This window comes from Phocoena sinus, chromosome 8, assembly GCF_008692025.1.
Source record: "Phocoena sinus isolate mPhoSin1 chromosome 8, mPhoSin1.pri, whole genome shotgun sequence".
Taxonomy (NCBI): Eukaryota; Metazoa; Chordata; class Mammalia; order Artiodactyla; family Phocoenidae; genus Phocoena; species Phocoena sinus.
This window is the reverse complement of record NC_045770.1, coordinates 63,298,224-63,319,832: the sequence shown is the minus strand read 5'-3', so window position 1 is coordinate 63,319,832 and position 21,609 is coordinate 63,298,224. Positions and strand designations below refer to the sequence as shown.

General features: G+C 41.0%; 2 protein-coding genes and 2 non-coding genes across 5 annotated transcripts in view; 1 reads left to right on the top strand and 3 right to left on the bottom strand.

Annotated features, from left to right (window-relative positions):
• Nucleotides 1-323: 323 nt before the first annotated feature.
• RPL27A (ribosomal protein L27a) lies at nucleotides 324-3,328 on the bottom strand. Its single transcript, XM_032641449.1, has 5 exons — nucleotides 3,236-3,328; nucleotides 2,765-2,828; nucleotides 2,258-2,333; nucleotides 1,418-1,592; nucleotides 324-496 (listed from the first exon to the last, which is right to left on the bottom strand). Exons 1-5 carry the CDS (start codon nucleotides 3,236-3,238, stop codon nucleotides 368-370), a joined length of 447 nt encoding a protein of 148 aa, XP_032497340.1. The 5' UTR covers nucleotides 3,239-3,328; the 3' UTR covers nucleotides 324-367.
• Nucleotides 605-733, bottom strand: LOC116758867. Its single transcript, XR_004351256.1, has one exon. It is a non-coding gene; the product is annotated as a small nucleolar RNA SNORA3/SNORA45 family (small nucleolar RNA).
• Nucleotides 1,961-2,090, bottom strand: LOC116758868. The gene has a single exon (XR_004351257.1). It is a non-coding gene; the product is annotated as a small nucleolar RNA SNORA3/SNORA45 family (small nucleolar RNA).
• A 118-nt stretch (nucleotides 3,329-3,446) lies between the features above and the next one.
• Nucleotides 3,447-21,609, top strand: part of TRIM66 (tripartite motif containing 66) — a 64,832-nt gene continuing 46,669 nt past the window's right edge. For both annotated transcript variants that reach the window (XM_032641434.1, XM_032641435.1), the window contains exons 1-2: nucleotides 3,447-3,556; nucleotides 5,902-6,040. The gene's annotated coding sequence lies outside the window, so the exon portion shown is untranslated. The remainder of the gene's footprint in view (nucleotides 3,557-5,901; nucleotides 6,041-21,609) is intronic.

Genomic DNA, 21,609 nt, shown 5'->3' with positions numbered 1-21,609 from the left:
ATCATGAGTTTCCCCCCTTGACATGGAACAATTAAGGGCACATTGTCCCACTCACTTATAAATTCAGAGCATACAATGCCAATAGGCCTTTCAATGGTATGATGGCACCAACAGGTATCATTCTCACTTTGTAAGTGAAAAGCCTCAAATTAGGTAACCAGCCAAGGCCTTATTCTAAGTGTTGGTGCCATCTCTTCCATACTTTGAGGGGAGCTGGTGGAAGAGCCCAGGTCCTCACACCCTTACTCCTAGAACCTGTCAGATGGGTTTCTGTACAGGTAGGGAGGTAGAAGTGCCAAAGAACCCTCACTCAGACCAGAAGAGAAAAGCACTTGTTATCATTTAATGAATCTCCCACCACGTGGCTTCAAGCTACCAGGACACAAGCCCCACCGACACCCTTAATCTTCTCCTCAGCTCTTCTGCTGAAGAATTTGGCCTTCACGATGACAGGCTGCTTTGGGAGCTTTCCCTTCCCCAGAACTTTGTAGTAACCCTAGAAGAACAGAGAAGAGTGTTTATAATGCACGGTGGCAGTCACCAACTCTGTGATGGGTACGAAGAAAAATGCCTACCAATCCACTCCATCTAGGGGCCAGGGAGAGCATGTTTCTGATCTGGGCACTCCCGGGGGCACCGACTGCCCTCGCCAGTGAATCAAGACCAGCAGATTCTCTCCGAGGACTCTAGCACACCAGGACAAGAGCTGTCAGGATGTGACTCTAGTCTCGGGCAGAGCTCAAACGCTTTCTCCTATTCAATTACGACTTGATAAGCAAAAAAGGAAAATCACATTTCCAGCAATGCTCCAAGTCATGGTCATCAGAATTGCTCAAAGAAGAGGCTGAGAAAGGGAATTTTAAAACTTTACTGAAAGGCCCCTCAGGATTCCCACCACCTCCATACCCACAGTGGGTAAGACTGACACAAGGACCAGAACTCCTAATGATATACAAAAATACTTTTTTTTGGGGGGGGGAGCGGGGGTTCTCTTCAGATAATGTTGGGCCTTAAATAACAATTGAACATATTAGGATTTTATTCTGTAAGAAACATAAAGGGTCAAGGACTGTGCCTCATGCAGTCTTGTGTAAAACAGACCAGAGCCAGCTGACCTAAATTACTACCAATAGTTCAGGTGAGAAACCCGTACAAATCAGGGCACTGACACTAGGAATGAGATAACCGATCGGAAAACGTTCAAGTGAAAAATGAAGTAAATGAACGAGGAAGTGGAAGAACTACTCTTCAAATGTTTTGCATGAATCACAATTGAACAAGAGTTCAATTTTGATCAGTAAGTACCCGTGGAAATGCTACGGAAAGTGGAACTGTCTAGTAGGTATCTGAGTATAGACTTTAGGTGCAAGCATATTATCCAGAATTCTGAAAGGCAAAAAATATTCAATTCACTCACCGATCGCACCACATCAATGATAGGAGCAGCTCCAGTCTTGTTCTTGGCAGCATTTACCCGTGTCTGCTCACTGACCAAGGTCCACAATTTATCAAGGTTGACAGTTGGGCAGAAGCTCTGGTTCCTCTTTAAGTGGTAATGCCTCATACCAACTTTCCCAAAGTATCCTGGGTGACTGGGAAAAGAAGGCAACCATTTCCATTACCTCACTCCAACTAAAAAGCTATGTTTACCATCTCCACCCCATTACAGTGTAAGTTGTGCACTTATGCAGAAGAGTGACAAAGCAGGTACTCCACTTCTTGAATAAAACAAATCTTTAAAAAGCCACCAAAGACTATCGGGTGGAAAAGACTAGCCTTATTTCACAGAACCAGAGTAAGTCACTGAGAAAGTCAGAGGCAGTGCCAAGACTGGGATTCAGGTCACTTGACAGCTTCCCCACACTCCTATAACACAGGGCTCCTAAACAAATAGTTAAAACACAACCCCGCTAATTTGTGGGCGTTAAACGGATCTAACAGTTGTGTAAGTCAATCTGATGCATGTCACTAACCCGGTGACTGACTATGCCACGAGGGCCACAGCCAGTGAATAAGGTCAGCAGTTTCTCTTCGAGGACTCTAGCACACTAAGGCAATAGCCGATACCCAAGCGTGACTCTAGCCTCGGTGACAAGTTCTCAGTTCACATCAAATATTAACGTGACGAAACCCAGCCACAGGCAAGGTTTCTGAGTGGTAAGAGCCTTGCTTCCCGTTGAAGATGTTCTTAACTACCTTCTACCCCTAAATCCAAAGCTGTCAGTGTCAGTAAAGGCAGAGTCCGAAAAACACTCACTATTTGTCGAAGTTGATCCTGTGGTGATGCATGCCACCAGCATTACCGCGGCCTCCCGGGTGCTTCCGGTGTTTGCCTGCAGGAACACAAAGCTACATGGCTAAAATAGCCTTCTCCAACCCCTCGATATTACTTCTCGCAAAAGCACTTCCCCATACCTCTGTGCCTTTGCTTAATACCCCTCTTCCAGCAATGCTGTTCCTTCAAGACTCTGGGATAATCATCACTTTGCAGTGTTCCACCTCACAACACTAACACAGTACCCCATACCTTCAACCAATTCAATACTGGACCCCGCTCAATTTCCAACCCCCCAACTGACGTGAAATTCTCTAAAACTGGAGTACTAGAGAATTCTCAAAGATAAAGCCAACAGCTAATGATCAAATTCAATCCGACTCGACCGCCAAGAGCTCTAACCCACTTCTCTAAGTTACCTACTTCCTGACAAGCTAGCACCATGCAGAGATAGCCCAAGAACGACCAGGATGTGGAGACAGTACTTACCAATGCGGCCGTGGCCGTGGCTCACGTGCCCCCTAAGTTTCCGGGTCTTCCTTAGTCTGGATGGCTGTGTGGGAAAAGGTGCTTGGTGATAAGGCCTAAGGGAAGAGGGGCAGGGGGCGAAGCTTGCCAGTCTGTGAGAGGCCTATAGGCCTGGGGATCAAGGATCTGCTTTGTTGCACCTTCAGCAAAGTCGAGGTTACGGCTTGGCCCGGGGCCGTGCGGCCTCATCAGGGAGGCGCCCGGGAACCCCGGACCGCGTGTCTCGAGAAACCGAACCGCAGGATGAACACGCGGCCCCAGGCTCCCCGCCCCGCCCCGCCCCGGACCCACGCCGGCTACCCCGCCCTGCGGCTGGCCATGCGCGGCCTGGAGGACCGGGCCAAGCTCGGGAGTAGGTGGCTGGGGTGCAAGGTGAGTAAAGATCGCGGCCTAGGCCAGCAACTATGGGGACGCATCAGAAAAATCACCTACCATGTCAGCGACCGAGACGAAAAAGGAAGGGCTCTGCAAAGTCTCGCGAGCTATCGAGCTCGGGGGCGGAGCCAACGCCTCACTTCCGGTCCGAAGGCCGGGCCGCGGGCGGAGCTTTTTTGGCGTCGCGGGTCTTGAGCTGCTGTGGGTTTTGTTGTTTCCACTTCCTGTGGGGTGAACTCTCCGTCATAGAGTTGTTCCGGAGGCTGCGGGGGCCGAGAGCCTTCTCCGTGCTGTCACGCGTGCGCTCGGGCTCAGAGGCGGAGCGCTGGCGCGGAAGGCGGGGCTTGGGACGCTGTAGTGCACGCAGCTGGGGTCCAGGTGGGCCGGGCGCTTTTCCCGGGGACACGGCCCAAGAGCCTGCTGGGGCTAGTGTATTTCTCTGCTGCTCACCAACCGCCCCATCCTGAGCAGCCCCATGCGTCTCGCTGTGTTTTTGGTGGTCGGCTCGGCTCGGGCGGTAGCGGTTGCTTGCTTGTCCCCTGGCCGCAGTGAGAAACCGCAAGGTCCTGTTTGACCCTGTGTGCCCACCCGATGTCTCTTCCTGCTCCCTTTATTCCTGCTCCCTTTAAAGTCTTTCTAGATGTCTCTACCACCTTCCGGGACCTTCTCGCCCACACTACTGAGTGGGCTCAAGGTCTTCCTTTCTCTTTTGCCCTTGTGCTATCGTCCCGGTCGTCCTCAGTTGGAACAACCTGAGTTCAGGGACCTCTACGCCTGGTCGCTTTAGGGTTCTTTATTCTCCAGACCCTGTAAATCTTCTACCCGCCACATTTTAACTTTCACTGCAACCTACTTGGCATGCCCGTGACCCCCTCCTCTCCTGGACCAGAGAACCCCTGCTCAATCTGGACCCTATGCAAGGGTCTCCTCTTGTAATACTTCTCTGACCCATTCAGCCATAGTTGCTCACCTCCCCCCACTGTGCCACCTCAAAATCTAGTACAGAGCTCTTATGTAATTGTTGATCCACATTTGTCTTTCCTACTAGACAAAATTTCTTAAAGACTGGAGGATTACTTTCTTTTATCCATGGACTCCTAGCTCCTGGCATGTAGTACATGTTCAACAAGTGATCGTTCAGTGAATGAGTGCACCTACCCTCACCTCCCTTTCTAAACTAAAGTGCAAGAGACATCCTTTCCGTCTTAAGTCTCAGCCAATGTTCAAGATCACATTCCCTCAGTCACTCAGTGTGTGTTTGGGTGTATTTTCTGTGCCTTGTTCCCTTCAGCTAAAATACATTTTAGCTAAAATATCCTAAATTCTCTCTGTTTCTATTTATTACCCTTGCTCTTTCCTTTTCAGCCAAGCTCCCCAAAAGAATAGTCAACAAATCCTGTCCATTTGCTAGCTTCCCATTCATTGTTTAATCCGCTGCAGTCTAGCTCTCAGCCCCATTATTTCAATGAAATTGCTCTTATGGAGGTCATCAATTAACCAAACACTGAACTGAATGTACTCTTCCTCATACCACTTATTCTTTGTTGTACTTTACCCATTTGACTTCTTTTTCTAACTAATCTCTTGCCTTCCTCCTATCTTTCTGGCTACTTCTCTGTCTTCCTTTCAGGTTCTTCTATATTTGTCCACCATTTAAGTATTGGTGTCTTCAGCCTTCTGTCCTTGCCTCTCTTAACTTTTCATAGTACACAGTTTTCTTGGGTGAACTCATCTTGGGTGGCTTCAATTCACATCTCTGTTGCTGAGCTCCAGACTCATATATTCACTTAATTTCTGGTTAGTATCCCTTGGACATTCTAAGACATCCTAGATAGACATATCCAAATACTTTGATCTTCCCGGTTCTCTGGTGTCTTCTTTATTCTGTAGCTTGGTGAGCAGCCTTGTCCACCCAGATAGTGATGTCAGGGAGACTTGAAAATTGTCCCCAAGCATTCTTTTCCTCTAATACACTGTCACCGTGTCTTTTTTTCTATACCTGTCTCTCAAATCTGCTTTCTCCTTTTTAGCCCTCGTGCCATGGCCTTCATTAAGGCCCTCATCTGGAGTTCGGCACCCTCCTGTGATCACCCTGCCTGTATTCTAACCTTCCTCCAATCCGTCCATCCTTCACACCTCTGTCAGTTTGATCTTCCTAAAACATGACTCTTATCCTTTCACTTACTTGATCAAAAAGTGTGATAGCTCCCTATTACCAGCAGAATACAGCCCACTTGCCTTTCCAAACTAACCTTGGCTTCTTCCCTGCACAAGCTTTCTACTGCAGCCAAACTTGGTACATCCCTTCTACCTTTTTTCCTGTGCTAGTGCCATTTCTCATGCCTGGAGTGCTCATCTTCTTTCTGACCAGATGTCCTGAAGCTTCCTCAACCTTTAAGCCCTACCTTACATTCTGCTCTTCCCAGAACACTCCAGCCCACAGTGAGAATAACCAAATACACCTTGCAGTTTACAAAATGTGTCTGCCTGAGAGGTCAACTCTACTAGTCCCATTTTATGAATGAGAGAGTTGAGGCACAGAAGGTTGACTGACTTGCCAGAGGCTATAGAGCTGCTAAGATATAGAGCCTGGGCCTAGCCTTTAGTCTTTTTTCTCCAAATCTCCTGCTTTTACCTTAGCATCTCCTCCCTCTCTGACCTCACAGCATTATGGGCTTCATCACTCTTTCAGTCCTTAATCACATACTGTCTGTTACCAGCAGAAAGAGAGGCCTTGAGAGTTGGCGGCAAGGCCTAAGAAGAGATCGTCCTCTATTTGACATCAAAACTGGCCAGTAAGTGCACAAGTGATGAGCTGAGCTACCTAGAAACTACCCTTGGGAAGATGGTCTGTGAATGGAGGTAAGCTGGGCAGAGTTTTGGGAATGAAAGGTTACCTTTAGGTGTCTAGTAAATAGGGACTGAAGTAAGGACCAAGACTGCCCAGGGCATGGAGGTAGAGTCTGGTTGATGGGACACTGCTTCTGTATAGTTTTGTCAGGTTCCTTGGTTACAGAGGGGCTGCATCCTATCCTTCAGGCCATCCTTCTGAATGGAAGGCCTCCCTGAGCGGACTAGTACTCTGTGTTGGGTTCTGTGCTCACCTAACATTCTCCTCATTGGTGGTTTGATCTCCAGGGTAGGGGGAGTGCCCTGGACAGTTGTCTGGTTTTGGTTTTCTAGCCAGCTCCCTCTTCTTCCCAAGGAAATTATGTAGCTTTAACATAAGGCTCCTGTGGGATTTGTCATTGTGGGTCGGCCAGCTCTGAGAGAGCAAACAAAGCTGAATTCTGTATATACAAAGTTAAATAGCAGCCAGACATGAGGCACTAGGTGATTTGTCCCTCCTCACCACGCACACGGGGCGTGATGGTGGACATGACCCATAAGAGGCCTCTTTCTCTGTGGCATGTCTTCTGAAGTAAAACATGGCCTTATGACATCTCAGACATCTGGGCTCCCCCAGAGGGTCAGGGCCTCAGAAAATGCCTGTGAAATGAGCAGAAGGGAGAGGATGCCAGGCAGCAGCCTGGTGAGGCAGGTATATGCAGTGCTGACCTTTTTGCTCCCTCAGCCCTCTCTCCAGGTGGCCTTGTAAACATACTGCCACCCTGAAGAGGGCCCTGTGGTCCCTCTCTCTTCCTCTCCTCTCTGGGTGCCTGATTTCATCAGCAGTCCTTCAGACAGCAACAACAGCATGGGTGCATCCAGCCTTGTTTTCTTGCTCTCCACCTTTAGACTTGGACATTTGGAAATATTATGTTGCTTTCCTTTTTCAAGTAGAAGATTGTTAATTTAAGATGGGAAGAGTTAGGATGTCGTTTCTAAGTGAGAATTTGAGAAAAACTCAGAAATCCAAATTTACTTCAGAAAGAATTTTAAAACTTATATGTAATAGAAAAGACAGTAAAACATGAAAGAAAATTTTGAAAAAAAAAGTGTAAACATCTCAAATTATAATACCTTACAATGCTGTTTTCATGTCTGAATATTACCTTTCAGTTTTTATTTACATCTAGACATAGCTATCTGCAAAGCTGATGATCATAGTATGCAAATCCTTTTGTCTTCTGCTTCTTGTTTAATACTATTACATTTTTTCTGTATCACTACCCAGTATCCATGATTATTATTTTTAACAGCTGAAGAGTAATTTATCTTCAGCACATACTATAATTTACTAAGCCATTTTCTCATGTGTTTTGTTTTCTTGTTCTCATTGTGTTTTTTGCTATTGGAGAAAATGATGCAGTGAACATTTGTGTATATGTGGCTTTTTTCTTCTTCTGTTGAATAACTTGTCTAGGATAAATTCCCAGGAGTGAGATTGCTGTATTATAGGATATAAACATTTTTATGATTCATTTTATGTTGCTATATGTGTATATATATATATATATATATATATATATTTTTTTTTTTTTTTCCAAATGGATTGTACCTGTACGAATTTATGCACCAGCAGCATGTATAGTTTCCAATTTAAACTACACCAGGTTCAGGGTTTTTGTTTGTTTTGTTTTGTTTTTGCTTTTATCAGTAGTTTTTGATATACAGCAATATGGCATTTAGGGGAAAATTCATAGGACCACACAAGGTTTTCTTCATTACAAAGTAAAAATAAATATAACTCGAGAACTAAGAGTTCTTCCTTTCTGTGCTGGATAGATTTTCAAAAGTCTCATTATACTACGTGGCAAATGCTTTCCTAACAGCTTTGTTGGAAGCTAGGGTGGAAAACCCCGCTGCCATTAAACTCAGAATAGCAGAATGTGAAGGGAGGAATGCCAGGATCTTTGAGGGCAGTTCATCCAATAGCGCAACAAATTCAACTGCTCCTCGGTTTTAATTTAATTTTAGATGATAAAATTCATGGAAAGAACACAAAAATTTTGGTTCATTTCCTACCTCTGTTTTCACTAGCTGAATGATTTTGAACAAGTAGCATATTCTCTTTGAGTCTTAGTTTTCTTGTCTGTATAGTGAAAAAATACTGAGATTCATTTGTTCATTTTAGAAATATTTATTGAGTGTGTGCTATGTTCAGGCACTATATATAGGTGCCAGGCAAAGAGGGGAGGGTACCATGGTGAGCAAGAAAGACAAAGTCCTGCCCTAGGACTGTGTCTAAAACAAATAGTGAACAAGTAAACGAACAAATAAATAATGTATCACATTCAACACAGTCTCGCATTAGAGTAGGTGCTCTCTCATTACTTGGTGTTTCTCCCTCCCATTTTTTCCTGTAAAATGTATACTATTTTGATAATAATTTGTTCTGTACTACCCATGCAAACAATCTTTGAAATTCTAACTCCCAATGTGGCATGCAATGACCTGCTCTGTTATTCCTTGGCAAGGTTACAGAAACCCAGTTAATATCTCCCTTCTCTCACATCTGGGTGTGGGATATTAAAGGAGGTGGTTTGTAAACAAGGTAATATAGATGTGGTTTCCTGTGCGTCCTTCCAGTCTTTCACCTGATGTTTCATTTAGTTCAGGTCTCTTCATGACTTAAAGCAGAGCTGATTGCTGGTATATTTTGTTTGACTCACGCTGTTTTCTTATGTTTTTTTAAAATTTAATTGGTTGCCAACGTTTAAAAATTTAAATAAAAATCCGGATTTCTGGTGTTTTGAAAAAACTAAGATTTGGCAACACTGGACCCACAGTCTTTATATGGCTGGCCCCTGTAGGCATTTGAATTGGCTACTCCTGGCTTAAGTACATTCTGCCAAACTATCCCCTTCGCTTTCCCAGGTCAGGGGAGATAGATAGGAAGGAGAGGGAAGAGGTAAGTTATGGTGAGAAGGAGGAAGGGGATAAAAAAGAGATCATTTGACCTTCCCCCCTTCTCCTTAAGTCAGAGACCCATTGCTGTGCCTTTAATTTAACCTTTACCCTCATAGAGTTAATTCAATTGCTCTTCTAAGACAGAAATGAAATACTTATTTCTTTATATTCTTACCCTGGGTAGTGCCCACTGGTTTGGAAAGCTATGCCACGCCCCCAAATGCCCAGAATTGTTTTTCAGAGTCTAATGCAGCAGTTCTCGAAGTGTGGTCTAAAGGCCCATCAGGGGTCCCTGAGACCCTTTCAGGGGTTCCACAAGGTCAAACAATTTTCATAGTAATACTAAGATGTTATTTGCCCTTTTCACTGGGTTGACATTTGCACTGATGGTGCCAAAGCCAAAGCCAAAGATGAGTCAGTGTGTTCTTCACTGCCAGGCATTTGCTTGTAAAGAAAAGAAAAGAAAAAGAAAAGAGCCAGTTTCACTGAAGAATGTCCATTTTTATTAAATTTCAATTCTTGAATACAAGTCTTTTTAATATTCTATGTGAAGAAATTAGAAGTATGCAAAAAGCACCTCTGCTACTTAGTGAGGAGCTAAGTAGGAACTTAAGTGAGGAACTGCACTTGTGCTATTTGAGTTGCACGCTGCACTAGGCTTATTATTATTATTATTATATTATTATTATTATTATTGTAGAACAATAGTTTTTATTTGAAAGAACAGCTGACAGACAAACTGTGATTATTCAGGCTTGAGAATTTGGCAGATATTTTCTCAAAGAATGAAGTGAGCCTGTCACTTCAAGGAAGAAAACTGGCAGTATTTGTTGCCAATGATAAAATTTGAGTTTGCAAGCAAAAATTAGAATTCGGGTAAAGTTATAGCTGCCTCCACGAGTTTGACAACTTCATAATAGTTACAGAATTTTCTGATGCAATTAGAGGTGATATTAAAGAGTGTGATTTTTTTCTATAATGAAACATGTCAATATTTGGAGCATCTGTGTAAATCATTGAACCAATATTTTCCAAATCACCAATGCTTGGTGTTGTAAAAATTATGCCTGAGTAAAAGAGCAGTTCAAAGTGTAAGACAGACCAGTGGATGTTAATATAACAGAGTAAGAAAAGTTCATTGGTGTAGTTTCAGATTCCACATTACAACTAAGTAAGTTAAGAAACTACCACTTGTTAAATTTTGCAGTATATCAAAGAATATCCACAATTATCTGATAAGGCTACTAAAATACTCTTATCTTGTCCAACTGTATAGCTGTGTGAGGCTGGATTTTTTTCATATACTGTAAACAAAACAACATGTAACTGCAGAAGCAGGTATGGAAAGCCAGCTTCTATTAAGTCTTCTGTTAAGCCAGACATGAATGCAATTTGCAAAAAGGGGAAAACAATGTCACTCTTCTCACTAAATTTATTTGAAAGTAGTTAATTTTTCCTGAAAAGTATGTTATTCATGTTGACTTGTAATAGGTTTATTGTTTTTTAATGAATTAATATTTTTAAATTATCTCAGTTTTACTTTATAATACGGTAAATGGCAGTAGCTATAACCACATAAACAAAATCTCTTTGGGGTGCTCAATAATTAAAATATGTAAGGCAGTTCTAAGACTAAAAGGTCTGGTATTCTCAAAGTCTAGTGAAATAAACTCTACCACATTTAAACCTTCTAAGAGAGATTGCCCTCACCTCGCCTACTATGGCTGCTGTCTGGGGAATAACTGCCCTTAGAGCCTCAGAATGAACTAGAGGGGAGAGCCCCCCCATTGCTTTATTTAGTGGCATCTTGCTGGGCCCGCAAGAAGCCTGGTCTCCCCCAACCCCGTCGTCCTTTGTCCTTAATGGGCTTGGCTCTGAAAGACTGTGGATTGAAGTGAAAGTTCTCTCAAATTTGCATAATTACAGAGCTCTGGATTTGAATTAAATGATCTTTGGTTTTTTTCTTAAATAAGTACAAATATAAAACTAGGTGCACTCTTTCTGCTCTTATACAATTACAAAACCTAATACAGTTTATAAATTATAAAAAACCAAAACAATCAAATTAACAATGTTAGTTTCATTTGCAGATGATGTGTTGCTAAACGAAGCTGTCACTACAGGTTAAGTGTGGTGCACCCTGATGTGGCTAAGTTTAGCAAACTTGTGCCACAGTGATGGTGCTCCACTTTCCCTCCCACCTTTGTCTATTCCAGGTACTGTGAAACATTCATCATTGCGTGCCATAATCTCATTTTAGCTTCATGTGGCAGGAGGGCATCATTTACATATTGTCTGCTCCTTTCTCTTCTCATTAGCCTGAGACAAAGTAATACTGCTTGGTAAGAACTAGATCCTAACTCTTAACACTGCCTCTAAAATCTCATCATGATGAATATATAGATGATCCAGAATATTTATACTTTAAAAAACTCATCAGAATGAAACACTAATTTAAAAATGTTGGTGGAGAGAGCTCCTGAGGACATGTGTGTGGACCTCAGCTTGAGAAACATTTCAGTTAAGAGTATGGAGTCTGAAATCAGAATGACCTGGATTTGAATTTGAATTTGAATTCTGCTGTTTACTGCCTGTCTTTGTGCAATTACCCAACCTCTCTGAACCTCGGTTTCCTCATCCTGTCTCTGATGGTTTTATTTAATTTTTAAAAATATCATAGTCCCTATCTCCAAGGGTAATTGTGAGGATGGAGATAAAGTATATAAAGCACCTGGTATAAACTTGGCATTTAATACATTTCCTTCTCTTTTCCAAAATGAACTCTTGGATCCAGCTTGTCCACTAATAAAGAGAGGCACAGGTAGATCTGGGACACTTGAAGGCAAACAAACCCTGTAATAAACACACAACCTGGCAGACCCCTCCAGGCTTTGTTTTCCACAGCAGAGATGCTGGACTGTCTTTTGGGCCCAAGTGAGAGGTTGAGTCTGTGCCCTGTTGTAGGGCATGAGCCTCCAGTTCTGGAGAGGGACATAGCCTGGACTTCTGAGGCCTTGGTCTCTGAGTCCTTTCTGGCCTGTCCAGGAGTATCTGTCTCCCCATAGAAGCAAATCACTCTGCTTTGTGCTTCACTTACAGGTAGTGGAGCTTGCTCGCTCGACACACTGCTTCACGCTTGAGGATATTAATGGAAAAGCCCCGGTTCTGGGCACGTGCATGGGCATGGATATAGGTGTGAGCTTTATGGGGCGACCTCTAGTTGACCAGAAACACGGAAGTGGACAGATAGAGGCGGTACTGATCTGCTCATTATGCCGGCAGGACGTGCAAGATATAGGTGCCTGGCTCCTACCCTGTCAGCATTTGCTCTGTAAGGACTGCTTCCAGGGCTTGATCCAGGAGCTAGGGCAGGTTGCTGGGCTTCGTGGGACTGTCCCAGATGGCAAGTACAAAAATACCACAGGTTCACCTCCTTCTATATAACAGGTCTCTTCCCATTTCGTAGGTACTGAATTTCAGGTGTAGAAAGAATCAGAATGTAAGAGCCCAAGGGATACTCATTGCTGAAAGCAACTCTTCAGGGAATCTGTGAGACAAAGCAAATCCTCTTGATGCTTAATATATGTTTTGTAAGCTGGGATTTTTCATGTTTGGGATTTCCTTAAATTTGTGGCAGGCTAAGAAACCTGGGAAGATTTTGATTCAAGGTTTGGCTGACTCCCCAGAAGGAGAGGACATGTCCTGACCCACTGAACTTCCAAGGCAGGGGGAGAATGGCTGGGCCCTCCTAGGGTCAGTCAGGAACAGATTTTGAACAGACTCGCACTGACTAATGAACCATTCACCATCTAAGCCGCTCCCTCCTCCAGCAGGGAGGAGCTTCTTTCTGTCTTTCTTCTGAAGGTCAGGTTTCCTAGGAAACAATCTCATTGAGAACTGTGAAGTCCTTGGAGACAAGAGCCAAGTCCCTTCGTTTCAGTATTCTAGCACAGGGCATGTAACAGAGATGCAGGGATGAAAAAGCCAAATAAGTTGACAGCATTTAGAAACATCATCATTGTTGTTTGTTTTGTTGTCTGCAGTTTTTTCAAAGTGATCTGTAGCACAAGTCTAGGCTCTCTTTGAGGCATTATAGCATTGCAGTTGTCTTTAGATCTGAATTTCGAGGCCTCTAAACCCTTGGGCAAGCTACCTAAGCTCTCTGAGTCTCTGTTGAGAGTTCAGAGTAGAGAAAAGGTATTGTATACTTTGATTTTTTAAATTAATACATGATTTTTAAACTTACTACTTAGACTGTGTTCTTCCTTAAGCTTTTAATTTTAACTTACAAATCTTGTTCTATTTATAAATATAGCAAATTTAACAATCACTTTTAAAGGGCCTTTCATTAATATTTAAACATATTTATGGTTAATATTTGCTTTTATAAACTAAATTTTTAAAAATAATTCAATTGTCCAGCAAATAAGCATTCTAAATTACTTAAAGAACTCTTGGAAATACAGTAAGTTAAATGTATAAATAAGGTGAATCTTAAATATGTCTTAAAATTTCCAGCACTGTTGGGTTATTATCCAGAATATGTAAAGAACTCTTACAACTCAAGAATAAAAACAAACAAACAACCCAAATAAAAACTGGGCAAAGAACTTGGAATAGACATTTCTCCAAACAAGATATCCAAATGCCCATCAAGCACATGAAAAAATGTTTACTATCACTAATATTCAGGGAAATACAAATCAAAACCATAATGAGGTACCACCTCACATCTGTTAGGATGGCTAGTATTAAAAAAAAGAACAGAAAATAAGTGTTTGCGAGGATGTGGAGAAATTGGAATCCTGTGCACTGTTGGTGGGAATATAAAATGATGCAGACTCCATGGAGAACAGTAAAGTGATTCCTCAAAAAATTTAAATATACAATTACCAGCAATTCCACTTCTGGATATATACCCAAAGTAATTAAAAGCAGGGACTAGAAGAGATATTTTTATGCCTGTGTTCATAGCAGCCTTATTTGCAATAGCCAAAAGGTAGAAGGAACCTAAGAGTCCCTGGAAAGATGAATGGATAAATAATTGTGGTATACACATATAATGAAATATTATTCAGCCTTAATAAGGAAGGAAATTCTGACACATGCTACAACATGAATGACCTTTGAGAACAGTATGTTAAATGAAATAAGCCAGCCATAAAAAGACAAATACTCTATGATTCTACTTACGTGAGGTACCTAAAGTAGCCAGATTTATAGAGATAGAAAGTAGAACGGTGGTTGCCAAGGGGTGGGGGAAGGAGGGAACGTGGAGTTGTTTAATGATATAGAGTTTCAGTTTTGCCTTTTTTTTAATTTTAATTTTTCTATTGGAGTATAGTTGATTTACAGTGTTGTTAGTTTCAAGTTTTTCCCATTTTTTAATCAGGTTTTTGTTGTTGCTGTTGTTGTTGAGTTCTTTATGTATTCTCAACACTAGACCCTTATCAGATAAATGATTTGCAAATATTTTCTCCCATTCCATGGGTTGCCTTTTGTTTTGTTGATAGTGTCCTGTTAACATAGTGAAAGTTTTAAATCTTAAAGAAGTCCAACGTACCTATTTTTTCCAAAAGCCTGTGCTTTTGGTGTCATATCCAGGAAATTATTGCCAAATCCATTGTCATAAAGCTTTTCCCCTACGTTTTCTTCTAAGAGTTTTATAGTTTTGACTCTTATGTTTAGGTCTTTGATCTCATTTAAGATTTTTTTTTAATGTTTTTAAATTTTATTTATTTATTTATTTATTTATTTTTGGCTGTGTTGGGTCTTCGTTTCTGTGCGTGGGCTTTCTCTAGTTGCGGCGAGCGGGGGCCACTCTTCATCGCGGTGCATGGGCCTCTCACTGTCGCGGCCTCTCTTGTTGCGGAGCGCAAGCTCCAGACGCGCAGGCTCAGTAGTAGTGGCTCACGGGCCTAGTTGCTCCGCGGCATGTGGGATCTTCCCAGACCAGGGCTCGAACCCTTGTCCCCTGCATTGGCAGGCAGATTCTCAACCACTGCACCACCAGGGAAGCCCCTCACTTAAGATTTTTAACGTGAACTAGGGACTTCCCTGGTGGTCCAGTGGGTAAGACTCGGTGCTCCCAATGCAGGGGGCCCGAGTTCGATCCCTGGTCCGGGAACTAGATCCTGCATGCATGCTGCAACTAAGACCTGGTGCAGCCTAAACAAATAAATAAAGAAAATACATTTAAAAAAGCACAACAGAATGCCTTTAAAAAATAAAAGATTTTTAACATGAACTAATTATGCATGTTTCAAGGATATGTTTGACTCTAAAGTCAGAAATCTAGATTCATACTAGTGACAATTATTAGAATCATAGTGTTTGTTGCCAGGTTATTCTAAGCGCAAGGGAGAATGAAAACATAAGCTTTGGTGTCAGTATATCTGGGCATCTGAGTGTGAGTCCTAATCTACCTGCCACTTACTACAGTAGTTGTATAGCTTGGTAAGTTTTCCTCCCTGTAAAATGGGGATGATGATGGTAGTAATTAACTTATAGGATTCTTATGAAGATTAAATGAGAACAGACACATAAAACATTCTGTACTGTGCCTAGGATATAGTAAGAGACCAAGAAATGTGAAAATATACCATTATTTAGAACTTGTGAAACTGAAGTGGAAAAAAATCTGTTAGATGCAAACATGCTTGACTTGGAACCAGAGAGGCAGTTTCTTGAATATGTGGCATCTTACGTTATTTAGTATGTCCTGCAGTCTGGCCAGGCTATTGTTACCTTCCATATTTGCATTTGTGGATCAGAGTGGAATAAGCTTCCTCTGCTACCTGGAGGTTTTAGGATTCTGTGCTGTGTGGTATTTGTTGGTTTGTATGTCAATCTCCTTCACAGGTAGTTATTGACTTTTTTTTTTTTTTTTTTTTTTTTTTAAATAGATCTTTATTGGAGTACAATTGCTTCACAGTACTGTGTTAGTTTCTGTTGCACAACAAAGAGAATCAGCCGTATGCATACACATGTGCCCATGTCCCCTCCCTTTTGAGCCTCCCTCCCATCCTATCCCAACCCCTCTAGGTTATCTCAAAGCACAGAGCTGATCTCCCTGTGCTATGCTGCTGCTTCCCACCAGCCAACTATTTTACATTCAGTAGTGTACATATGTAGTGCTACTCTCACTTCGCCCCAGCTTCGCCCTCCCACCCCATGTCAAGTCCATTCTCTATGTCTACCTCTTTATTCCTGCCTACCTGGTTTGAATCCTGATTAGAATGATCCAACTCTAAAACAATGCTTTGAAGACATTAGGAAAAGTTTGAATGTGAATTTTTTTTTTTTTGGATGGGGTTGTTTGTTTTTTTGTTATTGAGCTGCATGAGCTGCTTGTAAATTTTGGAGATTAATCCTTTGTCAGTTGCTTCATTTGCAAATGTTTTCTCCCATTCTGAGGGTTGTCTTTTTTTTTTTTTTTTTAAACATCTTTATTGGGGTATAATTGCTTTACAATGGTGTGTTAGTTTCTGCTTTATAACAAAGTGAATCAGCTATACATATACATATGTTCCCATATGTCTTCCCTCTTGCGTCTCCCTCCCTCCCGCTCTCCCCATCCCACCCTTCCAGGCTGTCACAAAGCACCGAGCTAATATCCCTGTGCCTTGCGGCTGCTTCCCCCCAGCTATCTACCTTACTACGTTTGTTAGTGTGTATATGTCCATGACTCTCTCTCGCCCTATCAAAACTCACCCCTCCCCCTCCCCATACCCTCAAGTCCGTTCTCCAGTAGGTCTGCGTCTTTATTCCTATCTTACCCCTAGGTTCTTCATGACATTTTTTTCCCTTAAATTCCATATATATGTGTTAGCATACGGTATTTGTCTTTTTCTTTCTGACTTACTTCACTCTGTATGACAGACTCTAGGTCTATCCATCTCATTACAAATAGCTCAATTTCATTTCTTTTTAAGGCTGAGTAATATTCCATTGTGTATATGTGCCACATCTTCTTTATCCATTCATCCGATGATGGGCGCTTAGGTTGTTTCCATGTCCTGGCTATTGTAAATAGAGCTGCAATGAACATTTTGGTACATGACTCTTTTTGAATTTTGGTTTTCTCAGGGTATATGCCAAGTAGTGGGATTGCTGGGTCATATGGTAATTCTATCTGTAGTTTTTTAAGGAACCTCCATACTGTTCTCCACAGTGGCTGAACCAATTCACATTCCCACCAGCAGTGCAAGAGTGTCCCCTTTTCTCCACACCCTCTCCAGCATTTATTGTTTCTAGATTTTTTGATGATGGCCATTCTGACTGGTGTGAGATGATATCTCATTGTAGTTTTGATTTGCATTTCTCTAATGATTAATGATGTTGAGCATTCTTTCATGTGTTTGTTGGCATTCTGTATATCTTCTTTGGAGAAATGTCTATTTAGGTCTTCTGCCCATTTTTGGATGGGGTTGTTTGTTTTTTTGTTATTGAGCTGCATGAGCTGCTTGTAAATTTTGGAGATTAATCCTTTGTCAGTTGCTTCATTTGCAAATGTTTTCTCCCATTCTGAGGGTTGTCTTTTGGTCTTGGTTATGGTTTCCTTTGCTGTGCAAAAGCTTTGAAGTTTCATTAGGTCCCATTTGTTTATTTTTGTTTTTATTTCCATTACTCTAGGAGGTGGGTCAGAAAGGATCTTGCTGTGATTTATGTCATAGAGTGTTCTTCCTATGTTTTCTTCTAAGAGTTTGATAGTGTCTGGCCTTACATTTAGGTCTTTAATCCATTTTGAGCTTATTTTTGTGTATGGTATTAGGGAGTGATCTAATCTCATACTTTTACATGTACCTGTCCAGTTTTCCCAGCACCATTTATTGAAGAGGCTGTCCTTTCTCCACTGTACATTCCTGCCTCCTTTATCAAAGATAAGGTGTCCATATGTGCGTGGGTTTATCTCTGGGCTTTCTATCCTGTTCCACTGATCTATCTTTCTGTTTTTGTGCCAGTACCATACTGTCTTGATTACTGTTGCTTTGTAATATAGTCTGAAGTCAGGGAGCCTTATTCCTCCAGCTCCTTTTTTCGTTCTCAAGATTGCTTTGGCTATTCGGGGTCTTTTGTGTTTCCATACAAATTGCGAAATTTTTTGTTCTAGTTCTGTGAAAAATGCCAGTGGTAGTTTGATAGGGATTGCATTGAATCTGTAGATTGCTTTGGGTAGTAGAGTCATTTTCACAATGTTGATTCTTCCCATCCAAGAACATGGTATATCTCTCCATCTATTTGTATCATCGTTAATTTCTTTCATCAGTGTCTTATAATTTTCTGCATACAGGTCTTTCGTATCCTTAGGTAGGTTTATTCCTAGATATTTTATTCTTTTTGTTGCAATGGTAAATGGGAGTGTTTTCTTGATTTCACTTTCAGATTTTTCATCATTAGTATATAGGAATGCCAGAGATTTCTGTGCATTAATTTTGTATCCTGCTACTTTACCAAATTCATTGATTAGCTCTAGTAGTTTTCTGGTAGCATCTTTAGGATTCTCTATGTATAGTATCATGTCATCTGCAAACAGTGACAGCTTTACTTCTTCTTTTCCGATTTGGATTCCTTTTATTTCCTTTTCTTCTCTGATTGCTGTGGCTAAAACTTCCAAAACTATGTTGAATAAGAGTGGTGAGAGTGGGCAACCTTGTCTTGTTCCTGATCTTAGTGGAAATGCTTTCAGTTTTTCACCATTGAGGATGATGTTTGCTGTGGGCTTATCATATATGGCTTTTATTATGTTTAGGAAAGTTCCCTCTATGCCTACTTTCTGGAGGGTTTTTATCATAAATGGGTGTTGAATTTTGTCGAAAGCTTTCTCTGCATCTATTGAGATGATCATATGGTTTTTCTCCTTCAATTTGTTAATATGGTTTATCACATTGATAGATTTGCGTATATTGAAGAATCCTTGCATTCCTGGAATAAACCCCACTTGATCATGGTGTATGATCCTTTTAATGTGCTGTTGGATTCTTTTTGCTAGTATTTTGTTGAGGATTTTTGCATCTATGTTCATCAGTGATATTGGCCTGTAGTTTTCTTTCTTTGTGACATCCTTGTCTGGTTTTGGTATCAAGGTGATGGTGGCTTCGTAGAAGGAATTTGGGAGTGTTCCTCCCTCTGCTATATTTTGGAAGAGTTTGAGAAGGATAGGTGTTAGCTCTTCTCTAAACGTTTGATAGAATTCACCTGTGAAGCCATCTGGTCCTGGGCTTTTGTTTGTTGGAAGGTTTTTAATCACAGTTTCAATTTCAGTGCTTGTGATTGGTCTGTTCATATTTTCTATTTCTTCCTGATTCAGTCTTGGCAGGTTGTGCATTTCTAAGAATTTGTCCATTTCTTCCAGATTGTCCATTTTATTGGCATAGAGTTGCTTGTAATAATCTCTCATGATTTTTTTTATTTCTGCAGTGTCAGTTGTTACTTCTCCTTTTTCATTTCTAATTCTATTGATTTGAGTCTTCTCCCTTTTTTTCTTGATGAGTCTGGCTAGTGGTTTATCTATTTTGTTTATCTTCTCAAAGAACCAGCTTTTAGTTTTATTGATCTTTGCTATTGTTTCCTTCATTTCTTTTTCATTTATTTCTGATCTGATTTTTATGATTTCTTTCCTTCTGCTAGCTTTGGGGTTTTTTTGTTCTTCTTTCTCTAATTGCTTGAGGTGCAAGGTTAGGTTGTTTATTCGAGATGTTTCCTGCTTCTTAAGGTGGGCTTGTATTGCTATAAACTTCCCCCTTAGAACTGCTTTTGCTGCATCCCATAGGTTTTGGGTCGTTGTGTCTCCATTGTCATTTGTTTCTAGGTATTTTTTAATTTCCTCTTTGATTTCTTCAGTGATCACTTCATTATTAAGTAGTGTATTGTTTAGCCTCCATGTGTTTGTATTTTTTACAGATCTTTTCCTGTAATTGATATCTAGTCTCATGGCGTTGTGGTCGGAAAAGATACTTGATACAATTTCAGTTTTCTTAAATTTACCAAGGCTTGATTTGTGACCCAAGATATGATCTATCCTGGAGAATGTTCCATGAGCACTTGAGAAAAATGTGTATTCTGTTGTTTTTGGATGGAGTGTCCTATAAATATCAATTAAGTCCATCTTGTTTAATGTATCATTTAAAGCTTGTGTTTCCCTATTTATTTTCATTTTGGATGATCTGTCCATGGGTGAAAGTGGGGTGTTAAAGTCCCCTACTATGAATGTGTTACTGTTGATCTCCCCTTTTATGGTTGTTAGTATTTGCCTTATGTATTGAGGTGCTCCTATGTTGGGTGCATAAATATTTACAATTGTTATATCTTCTTCTTGGATCGATCCCTTGATCATTATGTAGTGTCCTTCTTTGTCCCTTTTAATAGTCCTCATTTTAAAGTCTATTTTGTCTGATATGAGAATTGCTACTCCAGCTTTCTTTTGGTTTCCATTTGCATGGAATATCTTTTTCCATCCCCTTACTTTCAGTCTGTATGTGTCTCTAGTTCTGAAGTGGGTCTCTTGTAGACAGCATATATAAGGGTCTTGTTTTTGTATCCATTCAGCCAATCTGTGTCTTTTGGTGGGAGCATTTAGTCCATTTACATTTAAGGTAATTATCGATATGTATGTTCCTATTTCCATTTTATATATTGTTTTGGGTTCGCTACTATAGGTCATTTCCTTCTCTTGTGTTTCGTGTCTAGAGAAGTTCCTTTAGCATTTGTTGTAAAGCTGGTTTGGTGGTGCTGAACTCTCTCAGCTTTTGCTTGTCTGTAAAGGTTTTAATTTCTCCATCAAATGTGAATGAGATCCTTGCTGGGTAGAGTAGTCTTGGTTGCAGGCTATTCTCCTTCATCACTTTCAGTATGTCCTGCCACTCCCTTCTGGCTTGTAGGGTTTCTGCTGAGAGATCAGCTGTTAACCTTATGGGGATTCCCTTGTGTGTTATTTGTTGTTTTTCCCTTGCTGCTTTTAATATGCTTTCTTTGTATTTAATTTTTGACAGTTTGATTAATATGTGTCTTGGCGTGTTTCTCCTTGTATTTATCCTGTATGGGACCCTCTGTGCTTCCTGGACTTGATTAACTATTTCCTTTCCCATATTAGGGAAGTTTTCAACTATAATCTCTTCAAATATTTTCTCAGTCCCTTTCTTTCTTTCTTCTTCTTCTGGAACCCCTATAATTCGAATGTTGGTGCGTTTCATGTTGTCCCAGAGGTCTCTGAGACTGTCCTCAGTTCTTTTCATTCTTTTTTCTTTATTCTGCTCTGCAGTAGTTATTTCCACTACTTTATCTTCCAGGTCACTTATCCGTTCTTCTGCCTCAGTTATTCTGCTATTGATCCTATCTAGAGTGATTTTAATTTCATTTATTGCATTGTTCATCGTTGCTTGTTTCATCTTTAGTTCTTGTAGGTCCTTGTTAACTGTTTCTTGCATTTTGTCCATTCTACTTCCAAGATTTCGGATCATCCTTACTATCATTATTCTGAATTCTTTTTCAGGTAGATTGCCTATTTCCTCTTCATTTGTTAGGTCTGGTGGGTTTTTATCTTGCTCCTTCATCTGCTGTGTGTTTTTCTGTCTTCTCATTTTGCTTATCTTACTGTGTTTGGGGTCTCCTTTTTGCAGGCTGCACTTTCGTAGTTCCCG

Bases quoted from the DNA above. Each gene is read 5' to 3' on its own strand.
- RPL27A (XM_032641449.1), bottom strand. The intron at 2,334-2,764 runs GTAAGTACTGTC...GTGTTCCTGCAG, and splicing joins CCACGGCCACGGCCGCATTG to GCAAACACCGGAAGCACCCG. The intron at 497-1,417 runs GTGAGTGAATTG...CTGTTCTTCTAG, and splicing joins TCATTGATGTGGTGCGATCG to GGTTACTACAAAGTTCTGGG.